The sequence below is a fragment of the Saimiri boliviensis genome, chromosome 1, assembly GCF_048565385.1.
Source record: "Saimiri boliviensis isolate mSaiBol1 chromosome 1, mSaiBol1.pri, whole genome shotgun sequence".
In the NCBI taxonomy this organism is placed as follows: domain Eukaryota; kingdom Metazoa; phylum Chordata; class Mammalia; order Primates; family Cebidae; genus Saimiri; species Saimiri boliviensis.
This window is the reverse complement of record NC_133449.1, coordinates 84064339-84082697: the sequence shown is the minus strand read 5'-3', so window position 1 is coordinate 84082697 and position 18359 is coordinate 84064339. Positions and strand designations below refer to the sequence as shown.

Below are 18359 nucleotides of genomic sequence, written 5' to 3'. Positions count from 1 at the left end.
GCCTATAATCCCAACGTTTTGGGAGACTGAGCTGGTGGGATACCTTCAGATCAGGAGTTTGAGACCATCCTAGGCAACATGTCGAAACCCCAGCTCTACTAAAAATACAAAAATTATCTGGGCATGGTGGCTCATGCCTGTAGTTACAGCTACTTTGGAGGCTGAGGCAGGAGAATCACTTGAGCCTGGGAGGCAGAAGTTGCAGTGATCCGAGATCACGCCACCGCACTCCAGCCTGGGTGACAGGGAAAGTCTCTCTCTCAAAAAAAAAGAAGCTACTGCCCTTTTCACCTGACACTGCCATTTTTTTTTTTAATAGGCCAGTTGATTGGACATCTGTGTGTGTTTGTTGGTTGGTTGGTTTGTAACAGAGTCTCACTGTGTCACCCAGGCTGGAGCGCAATGGTGCAAAATCTCAGCTCACTGCAACTTCTGCCTCTCAGGGTCAAGCGATTTTTGTGTCTCAGCCTCCCAAGTAGCTGGGATTATAGGCGTATGCCACCATACCCGGCTAATTTGTTGTATTTTTAGTAGAGATGGTGTTTCACCATTTCAGCTAGGCTGGTCTCAAACTCCTGAACTCAAGTGATCCGCCCATCTCGGCCTCCCAAAGTGATGGGATTACAAGCATGAACCACTGTGCCCAGCCACTGGTTGGACATTTGTATTTAACTAATAAGCAGCTATATGAAACAGTATAAGGTCCTTTGTCCACCATCTGAAATTGGAAGAGACTGGATTAGAAGGTCTAAATTTTTTTAAGCTTTAAAATAACCTGCTTTAAATCATCTTCTCATTCAGATATATCAAAACAATATATAATCATTTACAATCTTGCTTCCAAATTTGCTTAGAAAAAGCAATAAGCACCAAAATTGTAAAATGGGGGTTGTTAGTGTGTTTTGGTGGAGATGGAGTGTCCCTATGTTGCTTATGCTGATGTCAAACTCCTGGTCACAAGCATCCTCTGGCCTCGCCCTCCCAAAGCGCTGGGATTACAGGCATGAGCCACCTTGCTTGGCCAAAAAATTTGTGATTTTTTTAATGTTTACATTAACTAGTTAATAATTGTGATATTCTTTGCTTATTGATTTTTAGCATTCAGTTTTGTTTTTGTGTATATATTTTCCTTCTGAAGTATTGTCTCTGTGTTGTTATGTTCAATTCAATTATTCATTACTTCATAGAGTTCATGGATTTCACCAAATTAAACCACAAATCAGTCTGATTTTCTGCCTACTTCTGTTGTTAATATAGAATATATTTTACTTACAGATTTTCCCCAGCACTACTCTTTGACCAACTCCATGGTTTATAGAATGTCATATACGTTGACAGGTTCTATCAACTGTATTTTATAACCTCTACCAGAAGTTCTATCTCTCATGCTCTAACCATCTTAATTCCTCCAGACCTGTGTCAAACATTAGGAATTCCTCTCATGCCAAGATATTTTTTAAGTTCCTTGACTTTTAAAGTGCCCCAGCACCTCTAATTAGTTTCATTATATTAAAATTTGACTTTATGTCAAATCACTTATAAAATCTGACTTTATGTCAAATCACTAATTACCTCTTACACTGAAAATACCTTGTTACATAAAATAAGTTTTTTAATATTATCTGTAATTCTGTGCATTCAGAATTTATTATATTTTGTTTTCTTTTTTTTTTTTTAACACGGAGTTTCGCTCTTGTTACCCAGGCTGGAGTGCAATGGTGCGATCTCGGCTCACCGCAACCTCCGCCTCCTGGGTTCAGGCAAGTCTCCTGCCTCAGCCTCCTGAGTAGCTGGGATTACAGGCACACACCACCATGCCCAGCTAACTTTTTGTATTTTTAGTAGAGACGGGGTTTCACTATGTTGACCAGGATGGTCTCGATGTCTTGACCTCGTGATCCACCCGCCTAGGCCTCCCACAGTGCTGGGATTACAGGCATATTTTGTTTTCTTAAAGTAAGAACCTGTTTTACAAATCAGAATCCTTCTGATTTTAGTAGATCAAAATTTTTAGAAGAATTACAAAAAGTTAACTTTTTCTCAGTAATTCCTGTTACCAAAAAATAGAGTAAAAGTTGCTTAAAAATACATCTTGTGGTCCCAATAAGTGACTCACTGTTTCAGTAAAGAGTTTTCAGGCAGGATTACTATTTGGTCTATTTTATTGGGTAAGCAGCCTTTCCTAAACTAATGAAAGACAATTGGTTGCATCAAGAATTGTCTTCCCTTTTTTGCTGTGGTTCCAAACAAGCAGTTACTTTTTACATTGTTAGCATTTTGGAGACCATTTTGAAAGGAATTACAAATGTTGTATCTTACAGCAAATTGTTGGCACAATTGAATAAATGTTTCTAAGAAATCCTTTATGGTAAGTTTAGCTTCACAACTTTTACTTTCAAATCTCTTTGATTTCCTCATCATCTGTAATGCTTTTTTTTTTTTTTTTAAGAGGGATGGGGTCTAAGTTGCCCAGGCTGGACTTAAAACCCCTGGACTCAAGCAATTCTCCCGCCTCAGCCTCCTTAGTAGCTGAGATTACAGGTGCACATCTGACTTAGAGTGGCCTTTTAAACACATATCCTTGGCCATAATTCAAGTCTACATAGTAACCTAGAAAAAGTTTGTAAAAGTTTATTCAAAGATGTTAAAATAGTTAAGAGCACACAGAATATGCAGCCAATCTGTTTGAATTCTCTGGGCTCTGCTACTTCTAGGTGTTTTAATCTTGAACAAATTGTTTAAGCCCTGGGCCTTAGTGTCCATTTCTGTAAAAATGAATATAATACTTGTTTTGAGGATTAATGAGTTAATGAATGCAAAGCACTTAAAACAGTACTGTCCTGAAGCTAATATAGCTAGTACTTACTGCTTTGTTTTAGTGTCTTGGAATAAATACTGTAATTTGCATTTGTGTTTAGGATTACTTTGGTGCCTAGTAGTACTGGTTTTATTATATTAAAGAGTTGTTAGGCAGGGGAGTGGCTCAAGCCTGTAATCCCAACACTTTGGGAGACAGAGGCTGGCAGATGGCCTGACCCTAGGAGTTTGAGACTCACCTGGGCAATAGGACAAAACCCCATATCTACAGAAAAATTACCGGGCCATAGTGGCACATACGTGTAGTTCCAGCTACTAGGGAGGCTGAGGTGGAATGATCACCGGAGTCCAGGAGTTCAGGCTGCAGTGAGTTGTGATCCTGCCACTGCACTCAGCCTGGGTTAGTGAGAGACCCTGTCTCAAAAAAAAAAAAAAAAAAAAAAAAAAAAGTTATTGTTAAATTGAGAATAGAACAAAGGTCCTTAATAAGAAGAGGTTCTTTTCTTGCCAGAAATAGCCAAATAGTACCATAGTTGCACAGTACCATAAGAGGAAAATGAAGAGAGAATTGAATTATCATAGAACAACATATCATAAAACACAGAAATACCTGCCTTAATAAAATGAGTATCACATTTCCTGCTATCAGGAAGCAGAGATTTGGTTTTACTAAAATAATATCAGCTGTATTAGTTGAAGTGTTTATTCAAATTCTGTTGACTCATGTAACCAATGTGAATTTGTTTGGTTTCATAATGTAAAACACTTTAAGGATAATTTTGCCAATGTATGCCAGAAGTTGGCAAACTACAACCATTGTACTGTCCCACCATGTATTTTTATAAATAAAGTTTTATTAAAACGTCATAGTACCTATTTATTTACATGTTGTCTTTGTACTTTTATTGCTAGAGTGGCAGAAGTGCAACAGACCATATGCCTCACAAAGCCTAAAATATTTACTCTCTGGCCCTTTACAAAAGTTTGCTGACCCCTGATATATACTAAAAAAAAAAGTTAAGTCAGCACAGAGGATCTGTAGTAATTTTGCTTTTAAAAGGAATTTATTTGTGGATAAATTCATACATTCTCCCAGTATGAAAAATACTGCATTATATTACTTTCATGCCCCATGCAACAGAACTGAGAGTACTGTACATTTGTAAGGTGCTGTGGATTGTTATATGTAGAGGGTAATTGCTAATAGCAGTAATAAGTGTTCAGTGATGGTGTATCTATTAACATTCATTGCCACCTTTTAGTACCTTTTTTTTCTTTTTTCTTTTTTTTTGTAACAGGGTCTTGCTATATTGCTGAGGCTGATCTTGAACTCCTGTGCTAAAGCGATCCTCCCATCTCACCCTACTGAGTATAATCACTATTTTAACTTCAGCCTATTGCATTCCTCCTTTTTTCTTTATACTCCAAACATTATTTTCTTCATTTTTTTCCTATTATGACACCAGGATAAAGCTTATTGTCTTCATCTTGTAATTAATAAATGTATAGATGAAGCCACAAAAAAGAATGAAAGCACGCCCTTTGCAACAACATCAGGGCAGCCTGGAGGTCATTATCCTAAGTGAATTAAGACAGAAACTGAAAACCAAATACTGCATGTTTTCATTTATGAGTGAAAGCTAGGCATTGAATACCTACACAAAGATGAGAACTCTTAACACTGGAGATTCCAAAAGAGGGGAAAGAGGGAGGGCTGGCAAACTACCTATCAGATACTAGGGTATCATGTTCAATACTTGGGTGACAGGAATATTAGAAGCCCAGACTTCATCATCATATAATATATCCATGTAACAAACCTGCACATATACCCACTGAATCTAAAATTCTTGTCAGTGTATGAGAATATTTTCCCTCCCTTTAAAAAAAAAATCTTATGATGAAATGTTAAATTAGTTTAAAGAATCTTTGTTCCAGCTAGAACTAAAGTTATTCAGTGTGATACAATTTCACAGAAGAAGATAATGTATATTTTTTGTTCTATTTGCAGCCCACTACTGGAGTTTTGTATAAAGAAGATAATTATGTCATCATGACAACTGCAGATAAAGAAAAATATAAATGCATACTTCCCCTTGTGACAAGTGGGGATGAGGTAAGTTTTTATAAATATATGGATAATCCTGTCACCAAAAATATTTATTTAAAACATTGCAACTACATACTTTGAAGTAAAATTGAATTACACATTTGTCAATAACCCTGTTTTGGCGTAAAAATACTAATCACTTTTGCCGGGCGTGGTGGCTCACGCCTGTAATCTCAGCACTTTGGGAGGCTGAGGCAGGCGGATCACCTGAGGTCAGGAGTTCAAGACCAGCCTGGCCAACGTGGTGAAACCCTGTCTTTTAAAAAAAATAAAAAATATTAATCACTTTTAATATTCTTGAATTCTTTGATTTTGCAGTTTATCAGAAAAATTAGCAAATAATTATTAATGTTTTAAATAAAAATCTAACTCCATACTTGCTCTTTTTATAGAAATTGGGGTTTTAAAGCAACGTGTAATTTTTAAATGTACATATGACTTTTTAAATAAAGAATTATTTGTAAATAAGTTTGTAGGTACCTCATGCTTTCTCACTACCTTAGCTCATGCCCTTTTCTTTTTTTTTTTTGAGACGAAGTTTCGCTCTTGTTACCCAGGCTGGAGTGCAATGGCGCGATCTTGGCTCACCGCAACCTCCACCTCCTGGGTTCAGGCAATTCTCCTGCCTCAGCCTCCTGAGTAGCTGGGATTACAGGCACGAGCCACCATGCCCAGCTAATTTTTTGTATTTTTAGTAGAGATGGGGTTTCACCATGTTGACCAGGATGGTCTCGATCTCTCGACCTCGTGATCCATCTGCCTCGGCCTCCCAAAGTGCTGGGATTACAGGCTTGAGCCACCGCGCCTGGCCTCATGCCCTTTTCTTTCTCCTAAAATGCCCTAACTGCCTCTTATCCATCCTTCAAGGCAGTGACTTCTTTCAAGATGAAGCAGGAGAGGCAGCATGGTGAAATGGGAAGGACACCAGCCTAGGAGCCAGGAGGCTGAGGTATAGGCTAGGGCTAGCTGTGAAACCTTGAACAAATTTGAAACTCACTTCCTCCACTCAATAAATTTATTTAGCCAATTCAATAATATTTTCATGATCTGTAAAACAGAAATACTAAACTTAGTGCTTTCTTGGGTTTTGTTCAGATTTGAAATCTAAGACCACTATTTTAAGACTCCTTGAGACACACACACACACACACACACACACACACACACACACACAGCTTTCAAATCTGAAATGGAAAAAAATAGAAAAACTGAAAAGTATATTAAAACTTTCCAACATATCCTATAAGATTCAACCATTCTAAGGCTTTCATAGCTAAGAATTTGTTTAGGTATAAGCATTTAAAAATTATGAAATAGGTTTATAAGAATTGTTAGGAGACTGCTACTTAAAAACCGTTTTTTCCCTCCATTCTTGCCGTGTGAAAAATAAAAATACATTTTAACAAACCATTTTTTAAGAGAAGAAAGAATGAAGTCTATGGAAGATTATTCTGTGGCTCCAGTATTTTATACTTCAGTACATTTGAAAGCAGTGGCATACCATAGGCTCTTGTTCAACATTTTGACTTTTTTTCTCTTTCTTTTCTAAGCATTTGTGATTTGAGTAATGACTTAATAACCAAACAGCAAAGTTGAGTGAAGTTCTAGAAAAATTGTAAATATTAAACTCTAATTCTTTCTTAGGAAGAAGAAAAGGATTATAAAGGCCCTAATCCAAGAGAGCTTTTGGAACCACTATTTAAACAAAGCAGTTGTTCCTACAGAGTATGTATTTAATGTTTACTAAATGACTAGACAACAGATTACCAACAGCCAAAGACCTTTGAAGATATTCATGCGTTTCTTCTTTTTTATGTTGTATCAGGCTTTTTTTTTTTTTTTGAGACGGAGTTCCGCTCTTGTTACCCAGGCTGGAGGGCAATGGCGTGATCTCGGCTCACCGCAACCTCCGCCTCCTGGGTTCAGGCAATTCTCCTGCCTCAGACTCCTGAGTAGCTGGGATTACAGGCACGCGCCACCATGTCCAGCTAATTTTTTGTATTTTTAGTAGAGACGGCGTTTCACCATGTTGACCAGGATGGTCTCAATCTCTTGACCTTGTGATCCACCTGCCTCAGCCTCCCAAAGTGCTGGGATTACAGGCATGAGCCACCGCGCCCAGCCAGGTTTTTTTTTTTTAAACTATTAATTTAGGTTTAGGGTTACATGTGCAGAATTGTTATATAGGCAAACTGCATGTCACAGGGTTTTGCTGTACAGATTATTTAGTTACCTAGGTAATGACTATGGAACCCAATAGTTTTTTTTTTTTTTTAATCCTCTCCCTCCTCCCATTCTCCATCCTCAAAAAGCCCTTGTGTCTGTTATTCCCTTCTTTGTGTCCATGCGTTCTCATTTTTTAGCTCCCACTTATAAATGAGAACATACAGTATTTGGTTCTTTGTTCCTAATGTATTAGATTTTAAGTTAGGTATAAATCTGAGTTCTTTCTTTTTTATTTTTCTTTTTTCTTTTTTATTTATTTTTTTTTTTTAAAGACAGAGTTTCACCATGTTGGCCAGGCTGGTCTTGAACTCCTGACCTCAGGTGATCCGCCCGCCTTGGCCTCCAAAGTGCTTGGATTACAGGCGTGAGCCACTACGCCAGGCCCTTTTTTATTTTTGAGAAAAGTTCTGTCACCCAGGCTGGAGTATGGTGGCATGATCACGACTCACTGTGGCCCCAGCCTCCCAGGCTCAAGCTATTCTCCTACCTCAGACTCCCCAGTAGGTTAGCACCACCATGCCCAGCTAATTTTTGTATTTTTTTTAGAGACAAGATTTTTCACCATGTTGCCCAGACTAGTCTCAAACTCCTGAGCTCAAGCCATCCACCTACCTCAGCCTCTCAAAGTGCTAGAATTACAGGCATGAGCCACTGTGCCCAGCTAGTTATTTCATAATAATATCTTACTTATTTAAATTCCTGTCTAGTGTCTGCAGCAGATACCAAATAATACCATTAATAAATAATAAATTATATCACTTACCAAGCTGTTTCATTTTTGTTTTTGTTTTTGTTTTAAGACGAGGTTTCACCATGTTGTCCAGGCTGATCTCGAACTCCTGACCCCAGGTGATCCTCCCACCTCTGCTTCCCGAAGTGCTGGGATTACAGGCGTGAGCCACCGCACGTGGCCACCAAGCTGTTTTGAATGTTTTTTAGGTCAAAATAAAGTTTTCTTCTTTTGTTTTTTGAGACACAGTCTCGCTCTGTCACCCATGTTGGAGTGCAGTAGCGTGATCTCAGCTCACTGCAACCTCTGCCTCCCAGATTCAAGTGATTTTCCTGCCTCAGCCTGACAAGTAGCTGGGATTACATGCACATGCCACCACACCCCGCTAATTTTTTGTATTTTTTAGTAGAGAGAGGGTTTTGCCATGTTGGCCAGGTGGGGCTCAAACTCCTGGCCTCAAGTGATCTGCCTACCTTGGCCTCCCAAAGTGCTGGGATTACAGGCATGAGCCACTGCACCTGACTGAAAGTATGTAATAGAATTTTAATTTAAAATGCTAATTGTTATTTTTTAAGCTACACAGAAAATTGTCCCTAAGTCAGGTAATTATTACAGACCTCAGGTGTGTTCTAGGCCTATTTCTTTCACAGAATTCTCACATATAGCTAATTAGTAAAAATAATGAATAGACTTCAAAAATTTCACGTTTTTCTGAGGCATAATTTTAAGTGTCATTTAATGAAAGCTCACTCCGAAATCTTCGGGGACCTCTCAGCTACTTCATATATCAAAAAGTAATTCAGCTGAGTTATGTGGCTTTTGTGTTTGAAATATATCTATCTTTCTTAGATTGAGTCTTATTGGACTTACGAAGTATGTCACGGAAAACACATTCGGCAGTACCACGAAGAGAAAGAAACTGGTCAGGTGTGTTTTTCTTCAAAATATTATTATGAAACATTGTAAGATGAGAAATTCAATAATGAGATTAATAGTTTTAAAGTTGGCCGGGCGCGGTGGCTCACGCCTGTAATCCAAGCACTTTGGAGGCCAAGGCGGGTGGATCACTTGAGGTTGGGAGTTCAAGACCAGCCTGACCAACATGGTGAAACCCTGTCTTAAAAATAAATAAATAAATAGTTTTTGGAAAAAGTTTTGAAGTTGTATCCTTTAAAATGTCTTTGCAAAATACTTACTGTATTTTTATTTTACTTTTCAATTAGAAAATAAATATTCATGAATACTACCTTGGGAATATGTTGGCCAAGAACCTTCTATTTGAAAAAGGTTAGTGTCCACCCAGTGATTTGACAGTTACTTGGGAATTTGGTTTAAAATATATGTTCGGGTCGGGCGCGGTGGCTCACGCCTGTAATCCCAGCCCTTTGGGAGGCCGAGGTGGGTGGATCACGAGGTCAAGAGATCGAGACCATCCTGGTCAATATGGTGAAACCCCGTCTCTAGTAAAAATAAAAAAATTAGCTGGATATGGTGGCGCGTGCCTGTAATCCCAGCTACTGAGGAGGCTGAGGCAGGAGAATTGCCTGAATCCAGGAGGTGGAGGTTGCAGCGAGCCGAGATTGTGCCATTGCACTCCAGCCTGGGTAACAAGAGCGAAACTCCGCCTCAAAAAACAAAAACAAAACAAAACAAAAAATAAAAAAATAAAATATATGTTCAAGTTGTAATTTAAGAGATTTTTTTTTGGATACTGTGTGAATTATAAAATACTGAAATAGGTTTCTAAACTGAACCTTAGAAAACTTGGTTTTCTCTTTTTTTTGAGACAAAGTCTCTCTGTCACCCAGGCTGGATGGAGTGCAGTGGCACGAACACAGCTCATTGCAGCCTCAACCTCCTGGGCTCAAGTGATCCTCCTGCCTCAGCCTTCCAAGTAGCTGGGACCACATGCACATGCCACCATGCCCACTACTTTCCATGTTTGTTGTACAGATGGAATCTCACCATGTTGCCCAGGCTGGTCTCAAACTCCTGGCTGAGGGGATCCACCACCCCAGTCTCCCAAGGACTGGGATTGTATACATGAGCATGAGCCGCCATGTACAGCCTAAAAACTTTACTAATAAAGAAGGAAAAAAACATATTTATTAAAGCAAAAAATAGTGAAAACAATGCCAGGTGCATGTTAGTGTCATATAGTGTTAGTCTTCTGCTTGGTTTAAGCAAAGTTATTATATGTGGAAATATTTATCTCTCTCAAATTGTGAAATACTTTTATTTGTTTTCAAATTTGTCAGCTAATTTAGTATTAAATTTTTCACTGAGATCAAAAATACCTCAAAAGAAAATTCTTGTGGCCAGTTTTCTGCCTGAACTAGAGTATTTCCTAGGTAAAGATTAAATACGACTATCCTTTCATACAAAACCATTTCAAGGAAACTAGCTTTAAAGTAGTAAGATAAAAATCGTATGTGTTTTGAATCTTCTTTAGAAAGAGGTTTAAAGTTACAAAGGTGGTTGAAAACTTAAGTCATTTGTATCACATATGTCACTGCTCATTCTTTACACTTAACCTTATTATTCATATTCCACAGAACGAGAAGCAGAAGAAAAGGAAAAATCAAATGAGGCAAGTGACAGATGTTGATTTTTAACTCTTAACATTTATTGTTAGTGAGGTATGAATTTATATAACCTAACTGACAGGATATAGCTTTATGTTCTTATTCTTCATCTATCAAATACCTGAAAGGATTGTGTTAAAGAACCTTTACAGTGCATTTGTTTTTCTGAGAAAATTATTTTTGTATAATCTTAAGAGTAAATAGACACTGTGGCCTATTTACTCTTAAGATTTTATGAAAATTTTAAAAAAATTTTTAAAAGATTATACGAAAATAAATCTATCACTGATGTGTCTAGGAAAGATTCTGTAGTAGTAGTATATCACTTCTATGCTTAGCAGTAGTTCCCTGTGTATAACACTGGAAACTATTATAATAAGAGTTTTTGCGATTTTTTTCTCTTGTTTGGTCCCCATCTCCTGTGGGCAAAACAGGTAAACTATAATATAAATAACAATCTGCCAGAATGCAAGCATCTTAAAAGCAGGGAATATCTTTTATTTCTTTATCCCACAGTGCAAAGCAGAGTGCCAGATATATTGTAGGCACTTCATAAATGTTAATTGAAAGAATGGATAAATGATGTCTGTAACATAGGATTGTTTAAAAAGAATAATTCCTCAGGAAACCTAATCACAATTTTTAAATCCCAAAAATGTTCATAGAGTTTAAATAACTTATTGATAGAAGATATCTCTATTAAACGGCTTAATATCATAATGATATTTTTTTTAGAAGTAAAGTAAAATGACAAAGGCCTTGAAAATTACTTAAAAGTGATGCCTATGACTTAAAAAGGTAGCTTTGGGGAGACTTGGTAAGCTAAGCATAGGCACACATAGCATTGCTATTTTAAAAGATTTTAATTTTACAGACTGCCTTTGAGATTAAAATAGTTATCTACTGTGACTCTGGAGGATAGCAAGATGGAATTCAAAGTGTGAAATGATAAAGGAAGAGGAAGAAAAGGGTAAGGGAAGAAAACTATTTTTTGAGCCCCAGTTTATAAGCCAGACACTGCTGAACATGTAACAAAAGCTAATGTTTAATTCTCCCAAAACCTTTGAATACACAGTCATGAGTCACTTAGCGATGGAGATGCATTCTGAGAAATATTTGGTTAGGTGATTTTATCATTGTGCGAGCATAGTAGAGTATACTTACACAGACATACATGGTATGTATATTTTTATTGTGTTTTTTTCCTATGGAAAACCAAGTGTCTTGGTACCATTACTGAGTATCAGTCATTTCTGCTACTACAATGCCAGTATCAGATGCCATATATCAGATTTCTGTAAATGCTCCATTACAAACTTGTGGGGCCACTGTCATATATGAGGTCCATTGTTGACCAAAATGTCACTGTGCAGCACATGCCCGTATATTATTATTCTGCTTTTCCAAATGACAAAAACTGAAATTTAGTCAGAGTCATAAATCTAGTAAATTTAAAGCTTGAATTTGAACCCAGGATTTTATAATTTCAGACACTAGCATAAAAATCACATACATAAAAAGAAATCTCAAAATATTTTTTCCTGAAAACATTTATTTATTGCTGGTTTTGGAGACAGAGCTGACAGGGTACTAAAGTGATATAAGATGAGATCCCTGCCTTCAAAGAGCTTGCTTGGAGATATTATTAACAATACCTTTTTAAAGTTCTTACAGTAGATTTTTCTTGTGTTTATGTAGAGAAAAGTATGGAAGCTAACTTCTTAGTGATCCTTGTCTTCTCAGATTCTATCCTTTATTCCTATATTCCATGAAAATTTTTAAATTTGTCTTTTGCTAGCCTTGAAGAGACTTATATAGGAGTTTACATGCTGGATAGTATGTGCTGTTAACATTAAAAATAGGGAAGAGGCCGGGCGCGGTGGCTCAAGCCTGTAATCCCAGCACTTTGGGAGGCCGAGGTGGGTGGATCACAAGGTCGAGAGATCGAGACCATCCTGGTCAACATGGTGAAACCCCGTCTCTACTAAAAATACAAAAAGTTAGCTGGGCGTGGTGGTGCATGCCTGTAATCCCAGCTACTCAGGAGGCTGAGGCAGGAGAATTGCCTGAACCCAGGAGGCGGAGGTTGCGGTGAGCCGAGATCGTGCCATTGCACTCCAGGCTGGGTAACAAGAGCGAAACTCCGTCTCAAAAAAAAAAAAAAAAATAGGGAAGAAAAGCAAGCAGATTGATGAACCCGTCAGTACTGTATTTAGACTTCTGTTTTAGAATATAATGTTTCACTATACAGCCCTATTATTTGGCAAATCAGCCTTCAGACCTGTAGAATCATAACCATTCACTGAAAGTTTAGAGAAGAAAGCGCTAAGCAGCCCAGTATAGTAAGTTTTTATATTTTATCTTAGTCTCTTTCTTTTTTTTTTTTTACAGCCTATTGTGGGATATCTTAATCATTTTCTTTAGAAGTGTGAAAATAATTAATATTAATCATTGTTTTGTAGTCCTTTATATAAAAGTACGTTTATTTACCATGTTAATTTTGTCACCAAATAGTAATGTTTTTGCTGTATTAAACTAGCTCTGAAATTACATATTTGCTCAAATAAAAACTTATGAATCAAAATAATATTAGAGGGAGAACTAACGATATAGAAATGTTACCTTTCAGTTAATAAGTAAAATGTAGTTTTCTTCCTTTATGAATAATAAGTTCCTCTCCCATCCTCAGTCCCATCTCCATGTCTAATGAAAAGTCTGTCTTATACTCTTTTTTTTAAGATTCCCACTAAAAATATTGAAGGTCAGATGACACCATACTATCCTGTGGGAATGGGAAATGGTACACCTTGTAGTTTGAAACAGAACCGGCCCAGATCAAGTACTGTGATGTACATATGTCATCCTGAATCTAAGCATGAAATTCTTTCAGTAGCTGAAGTTACAACTTGTGAATATGAAGTTGTCATTTTGACACCACTCTTGTGCAGTCATCCTAGATATAGGTAGGATATGCATTTAATATTTTAAACGTAAAATGCACGCATGCTTTAAAGTGTTCTGTGCATAGGTTTAATGCTTTGTTCTTACTGAATAGGTTCAGAGCATCTCCTGTGAATGACATATTTTGTCAATCACTGCCAGGATCACCATTTAAGCCCCTCACTCTGAGGCAGTTGGAGCAGCAGGAAGAAATACTAAGAGTGCCTTTTAGGAGAAGTAAAGAGGTATGAGAATTGACTAATGATAATTTCTCAGTGCTTCATTTTTAAAACTTCAGAGCATATGTCAGTATTTTAATGATTTGTGTAGTATAATGGTAGTAATTTATTTTACTGGCTCAACATTTTGAATTCCATTTCTTTTCGTGGATTTTAATCCTTTTCCTTATTCTAGTACTTCTCAAACTATTTTATTATTCTCTTATACTCGTAATTTTATAATATTTTAAAGTTTGACATCCTACTCATTATGCTTTAATTTTTAGGTATTTGTCCCAGCTAACCCTCTCAAAAAAACAGACTAAAACCCCATCTCTGTTTCCTAATAGATTATTTATTCTTCAGCTCATTCCTACCCTTTTAACCACTTCTCTACTTTGCCTCCCCATTTTAATATACTGTCTTACATTTTCATCTGCCTATTGGGCATAACCATATACATTTTTAATAATCTCACACCATTTTTTTTCTCTTTCATGCTAACCCTTTTCTTGCCTTCTCCTATGCCCTACCCAATTGACCAATTAGAAACCTAAGTCATTTTTCTTACCTGTATCTCTTCATTTATCTCTAATCCTAATCATTCACTGAAAGTCATTCATGTTATCTTCTAAAGGCTTTTTAAATCCATCCTGTCATTAGTTCAGGATTTCATTATTTCCTAGAACTGGAAACTGGTCTCTTCACACATCCCCTTTCTGATTCTTCCCACGCAGCTCAAAAAATGCTCTTTCTGAAGTCAACCTTTGATTATGTGTTTAATCTCTTGGTAGTTAATACAATCTACATCTCAGGATAGAATCATTGCTCATGGTATACAAACACCTTTGTGGTCTGACTTCAGCCTCTTCTTTCATCACCATTCCATTTATTCCAGCTGTTCTGAAAAACTTGAGTTTCTTAAAAGTACCAAGGAGTCTCACTCTGTCACCCAGGCTGGAATACAATGACATGATCTTGGCTTACTGCAATCTCTGCCTCCCAGGTTCAAGCAGTTGTGCCTCGGCCTCCCAAAGTGCTGGGATTACAAGTGTGCACCCCCACACCTGGCCCTCCATGACTTTCAGTATACTGTTTTCTTCTTCTCTTGCCTTGTACCCTCCCACCCCTTCTGCTGATGAACTTCTACTTATGCTTAAAGATGGGATTCCAATGTTACTTCCTTTGGAAATGAGCCAAAATTTCCAGTGGATTAACCCAGGAAGAGATAACTGCTTCCTCTTCTGTGGTCTTACATTTTTTTCAGTCCTCAATCATACACTTACATGGCTAAAACTGGTTGTTTTAGCTATGGGTGTTACATTAAACCAGAGGGCAGAAGAAACTAATACTTGGCTGCAACGCTTATTTCTTCCCTTCCTCTTGAGTACTTTTGCAAAAGCATTACTGGACTCTGTGAATGCTGTGACTAGCACTGTCATTCTGATAGGACAAAAAGGTAACTAATTCCACATTTGAATTTGAAATGCTATCTTAAAAGATTTGGGGTAGAATCCTCTTCTGGTCTTTCTTTTGATAGGGATCTAAATACTGGCAAATACTTAAAGGTTAGCTGAATCAAAATGCTTTATAAATCCCAGCTTTCGTTACTCTTCAAGAAAAAAATGCCAGTTTACTTCTCTTTAACAAATGTGTTTTGTCTGGGCGTGGTGGATCGTGCTTATAATCCCAATACTTTAGGAGGCCGAGGCAGGAGGATTGCTTGAAGCCAGGAGTTCAAGACCAGACTAGGCAACTAAAACCCTGTCTCTACAAAAACATAAAAAATTAGCCAGTCATGATAGCGTACACCTGTACTCCCAGTTACTCAGCAAGCTGAAGTGGAAGGATCACTTGAGCCCAGGAACTCAAGTTGCCCTCAACCTGGGTAAAAAGTGAGATCCTATCTCAAAATTAATTAATTAATTAATTAATGTGTTTAACTGCCAGTTGAGAAAAATAGAATTTTTTTAAAGCTACAGTTGATAATGCTTTAAAAATATTTAGCATAGACCAGGCACAGTGGCTACACCTGTAATCCTAGCACTTTGGGAGGCTAAGGTGGCCAGATCACCTGAGGTCAGGAGTTCAAGACCAGGCTGGCCAACATGGTGAAATCCCATCTCTACTAAAAATACAAAAAACTTAACCAAACATGGTGGTGCATGCCTGCAGTCCCAGCTACATAAGAGGCTTGAACCTGGGCAGGGGAGGTTGCAGCGAGCTAAGATCGCACCACTGCCCTCCAACCTGGCGACAAAGTGAGACTCCATCTCAATAAAAAAAAATTAAAATACTTATCATCTGTTTTTAATTTCTCATTTTTGTGGGTACATAGCAGGTGTATATATTTATGGAGTATATGAGAAATTTTACATATAGTTTTTTTTTTTGATACTCTCACTCTGGGGACTACAGGTACATCCCACCATGCCCAGCTAATTCTTTTTATTTTTACTAGAGATGGGGTTTTGCCATGTTGCCCAGACTGGTCTCGAGCTCATGGCTTCAAGTGATCTGCTCACCTCGGCCTTCCAAAGTGTTGGGATTACAGGCATGAGCCACTGCACCTGGCTGGATACATGAGATACTTTGATACAGATATGCAATGGATAATAATCTCATCTTGGAGAATAGGGTATCCATCCCATCAAGCATTTAACCTTTGTGTTACAAACAGTCCAATTATACTCGTTTAGTACTATTGACTATAGTCACCCTGTTGTGCTATCAAATATTAGGTCTTACTCATTCTAAGGAATTTTTTGTAGCCATTAACCATCCCCACCTCTTCCACAACCCCCCACTACCCTTCCTAGCCTCTAGTAACCATCCCTTTACTATCTGTCTCCATAGGTTCAATTGTTTTGATTTTTAGATATCATAAATAAGTGAGAACGTAGAATGTTTGTCTTTCTGTGCCTGGCTTATTTCACTTAACATAATGATCTCTTGGCCGGGCGCGGTGGCTCAAGCCTGTAATCCCAGCACTTTGGGAGGCCGAGGCGGGTGGATCACGAGGTCAAGAGATCGAGACCATCCTGGTCAACATGGTGAAACCCCGTCTCTACTAAAAATACAAAAAAATTAGCTGGGCATGGTGGTGCGTGCCTGTAATCCCAGCTACTCAGGAGGCTAAGGCAGGAGAATTGCCTGAACCCAGGAGGCGGAGGTTGCGGTGAGCCAAGATTGCGCCATTGCACTCCAGCCTGGGTAACAAGAGCGAAACTCCGTCTCAAAAAAACAAAACAAAACAAAACAAAACAAAACATAATGATCTCTAATTCCATCCATGTTGTTGCAAATGACAGGATCTCATTCTTTTTTTTTAACATATATTTTTTAATTGCATTTTAGGTTTTGGGGTACATGTGAAGAACATGCAAGATTGTTGCATAGGCACACACATGGCAGCATGATTTGCTGCCTTCCTCCCCTTTACCTATATCTGGCATTTCTCCCCACGTTATCTCTTCCCAACTCCCTACCCCCTGCTGGCCCTCCCCCATTTCCCCCCAACAGACCCCAGTGTATGATGCTCCCCTCCCTGTGTCCATGTGTTCTCATTGAGGATCTCATTCTTATTTATGGCTGAATAGTACTCTATTGTTTATATGTACCCTTTTTATAATTAATTTTTTTTAATAGAGAAAGTGTCTTGCTATGTTGCCCAGGCTGGTTTTGAACTCCTGAGCTCAAGCATTCCTCCTGCCTTGGCCTCCCGAAGTGCTATGATTATAGATGTGAACTGCCACACCTGGCCGACACCACATTTTCTTGATCCATTCATCTGCTGATGGACACTTAGGTTGATTCCAAATGTTAGCTATTGTGAACAGTGCTGCAACAAACATGGAAGTGCAGATATCTATTCAATACACTGAGTTCCTTTCTCTTGGGTATATACCACAGGAGGATTACTGTATCTTACTTTAGCTCTATTTTTAGTTTTGTGAGGAAGCTCCAAACTGTTAACTGTAGTGTTTGTACTAATTTACATTCCCCCCAACAGTGTACAAGGGTTCCCTTTCTCCACATCCTTGCCAGCATTTCTTACTGCCTGTCTTTTGGATTTAAGCCATTTTAACTGGAGTGAGATGATACCTCATTGTAGTCTCCGATGATCAGTGATGTTGATACTTAGTATCTTTAGGGCACATGTGCCATATGAAAATCCTAAGTGATACTGTAGGATGAGTAGTTACTTAACACTGATAATCTTTATTTCAGAATCACTTTTTATAAATCTGTTACATATAACTTTTTTTGGAAAATGTATATTTGGTATATGATTTGCCTCTTAAGTATGCATCAGCCTTTACCATACAGATAAAGAATTTTTTTCTTTATAAACAAAAATATAAATCTGGCTATCAGAGTTTTGGTTTGATGCCCTGCTTTTATAATTCTATTACATTAATTTAGAGATTACTAGACTATTAGGAGTCCATTTAATGAATTTTCTACTCTACTATATAAACTACCATCCTATTTTTATTAGAATATTTTCTTTAAAAAATTAAAAAGGACGTTCTGGCCAAAAGACTTAGTAGTAAAGGGTAATGCTTCAATTCTTGCTACCTCTTCCTCTTATTTCAGGGGCAGGTTTCATTCTGCAGCATTATTGTTTTTCTATAATAACCTTAATAGAGGTTTCATGTATTCCCAGGTTGTTAGTCTGTTAGACCTTCACTCCTTTGGAGTAATGGCTATATTTGCCTCATTTTTAATAC

The 18359-nt window shown here is 37.7% G+C and overlaps 1 protein-coding gene across 3 annotated transcripts in view; it reads left to right on the top strand.

Annotated features, from left to right (window-relative positions):
* Positions 1–18359, top strand: part of ERLEC1 (endoplasmic reticulum lectin 1) — a 35681-nt gene that overhangs the window by 2805 nt on the left and 14517 nt on the right. For 2 of the 3 annotated variants that reach the window (XM_039464007.2, XM_039464006.2), the window contains exons 2-8: positions 4829–4933; positions 6572–6652; positions 8733–8810; positions 9107–9170; positions 10439–10473; positions 13208–13431; positions 13524–13653. In XM_039464007.2, coding sequence (XP_039319941.1) covers positions 4829–4933; positions 6572–6652; positions 8733–8810; positions 9107–9170; positions 10439–10473; positions 13208–13431; positions 13524–13653 — 717 coding nt within the window. The remainder of the gene's footprint in view (positions 1–4828; positions 4934–6571; positions 6653–8732; positions 8811–9106; positions 9171–10438; positions 10474–13207; positions 13432–13523; positions 13654–18359) is intronic. The other variant, XM_074400191.1, reaches the window with a different exon arrangement.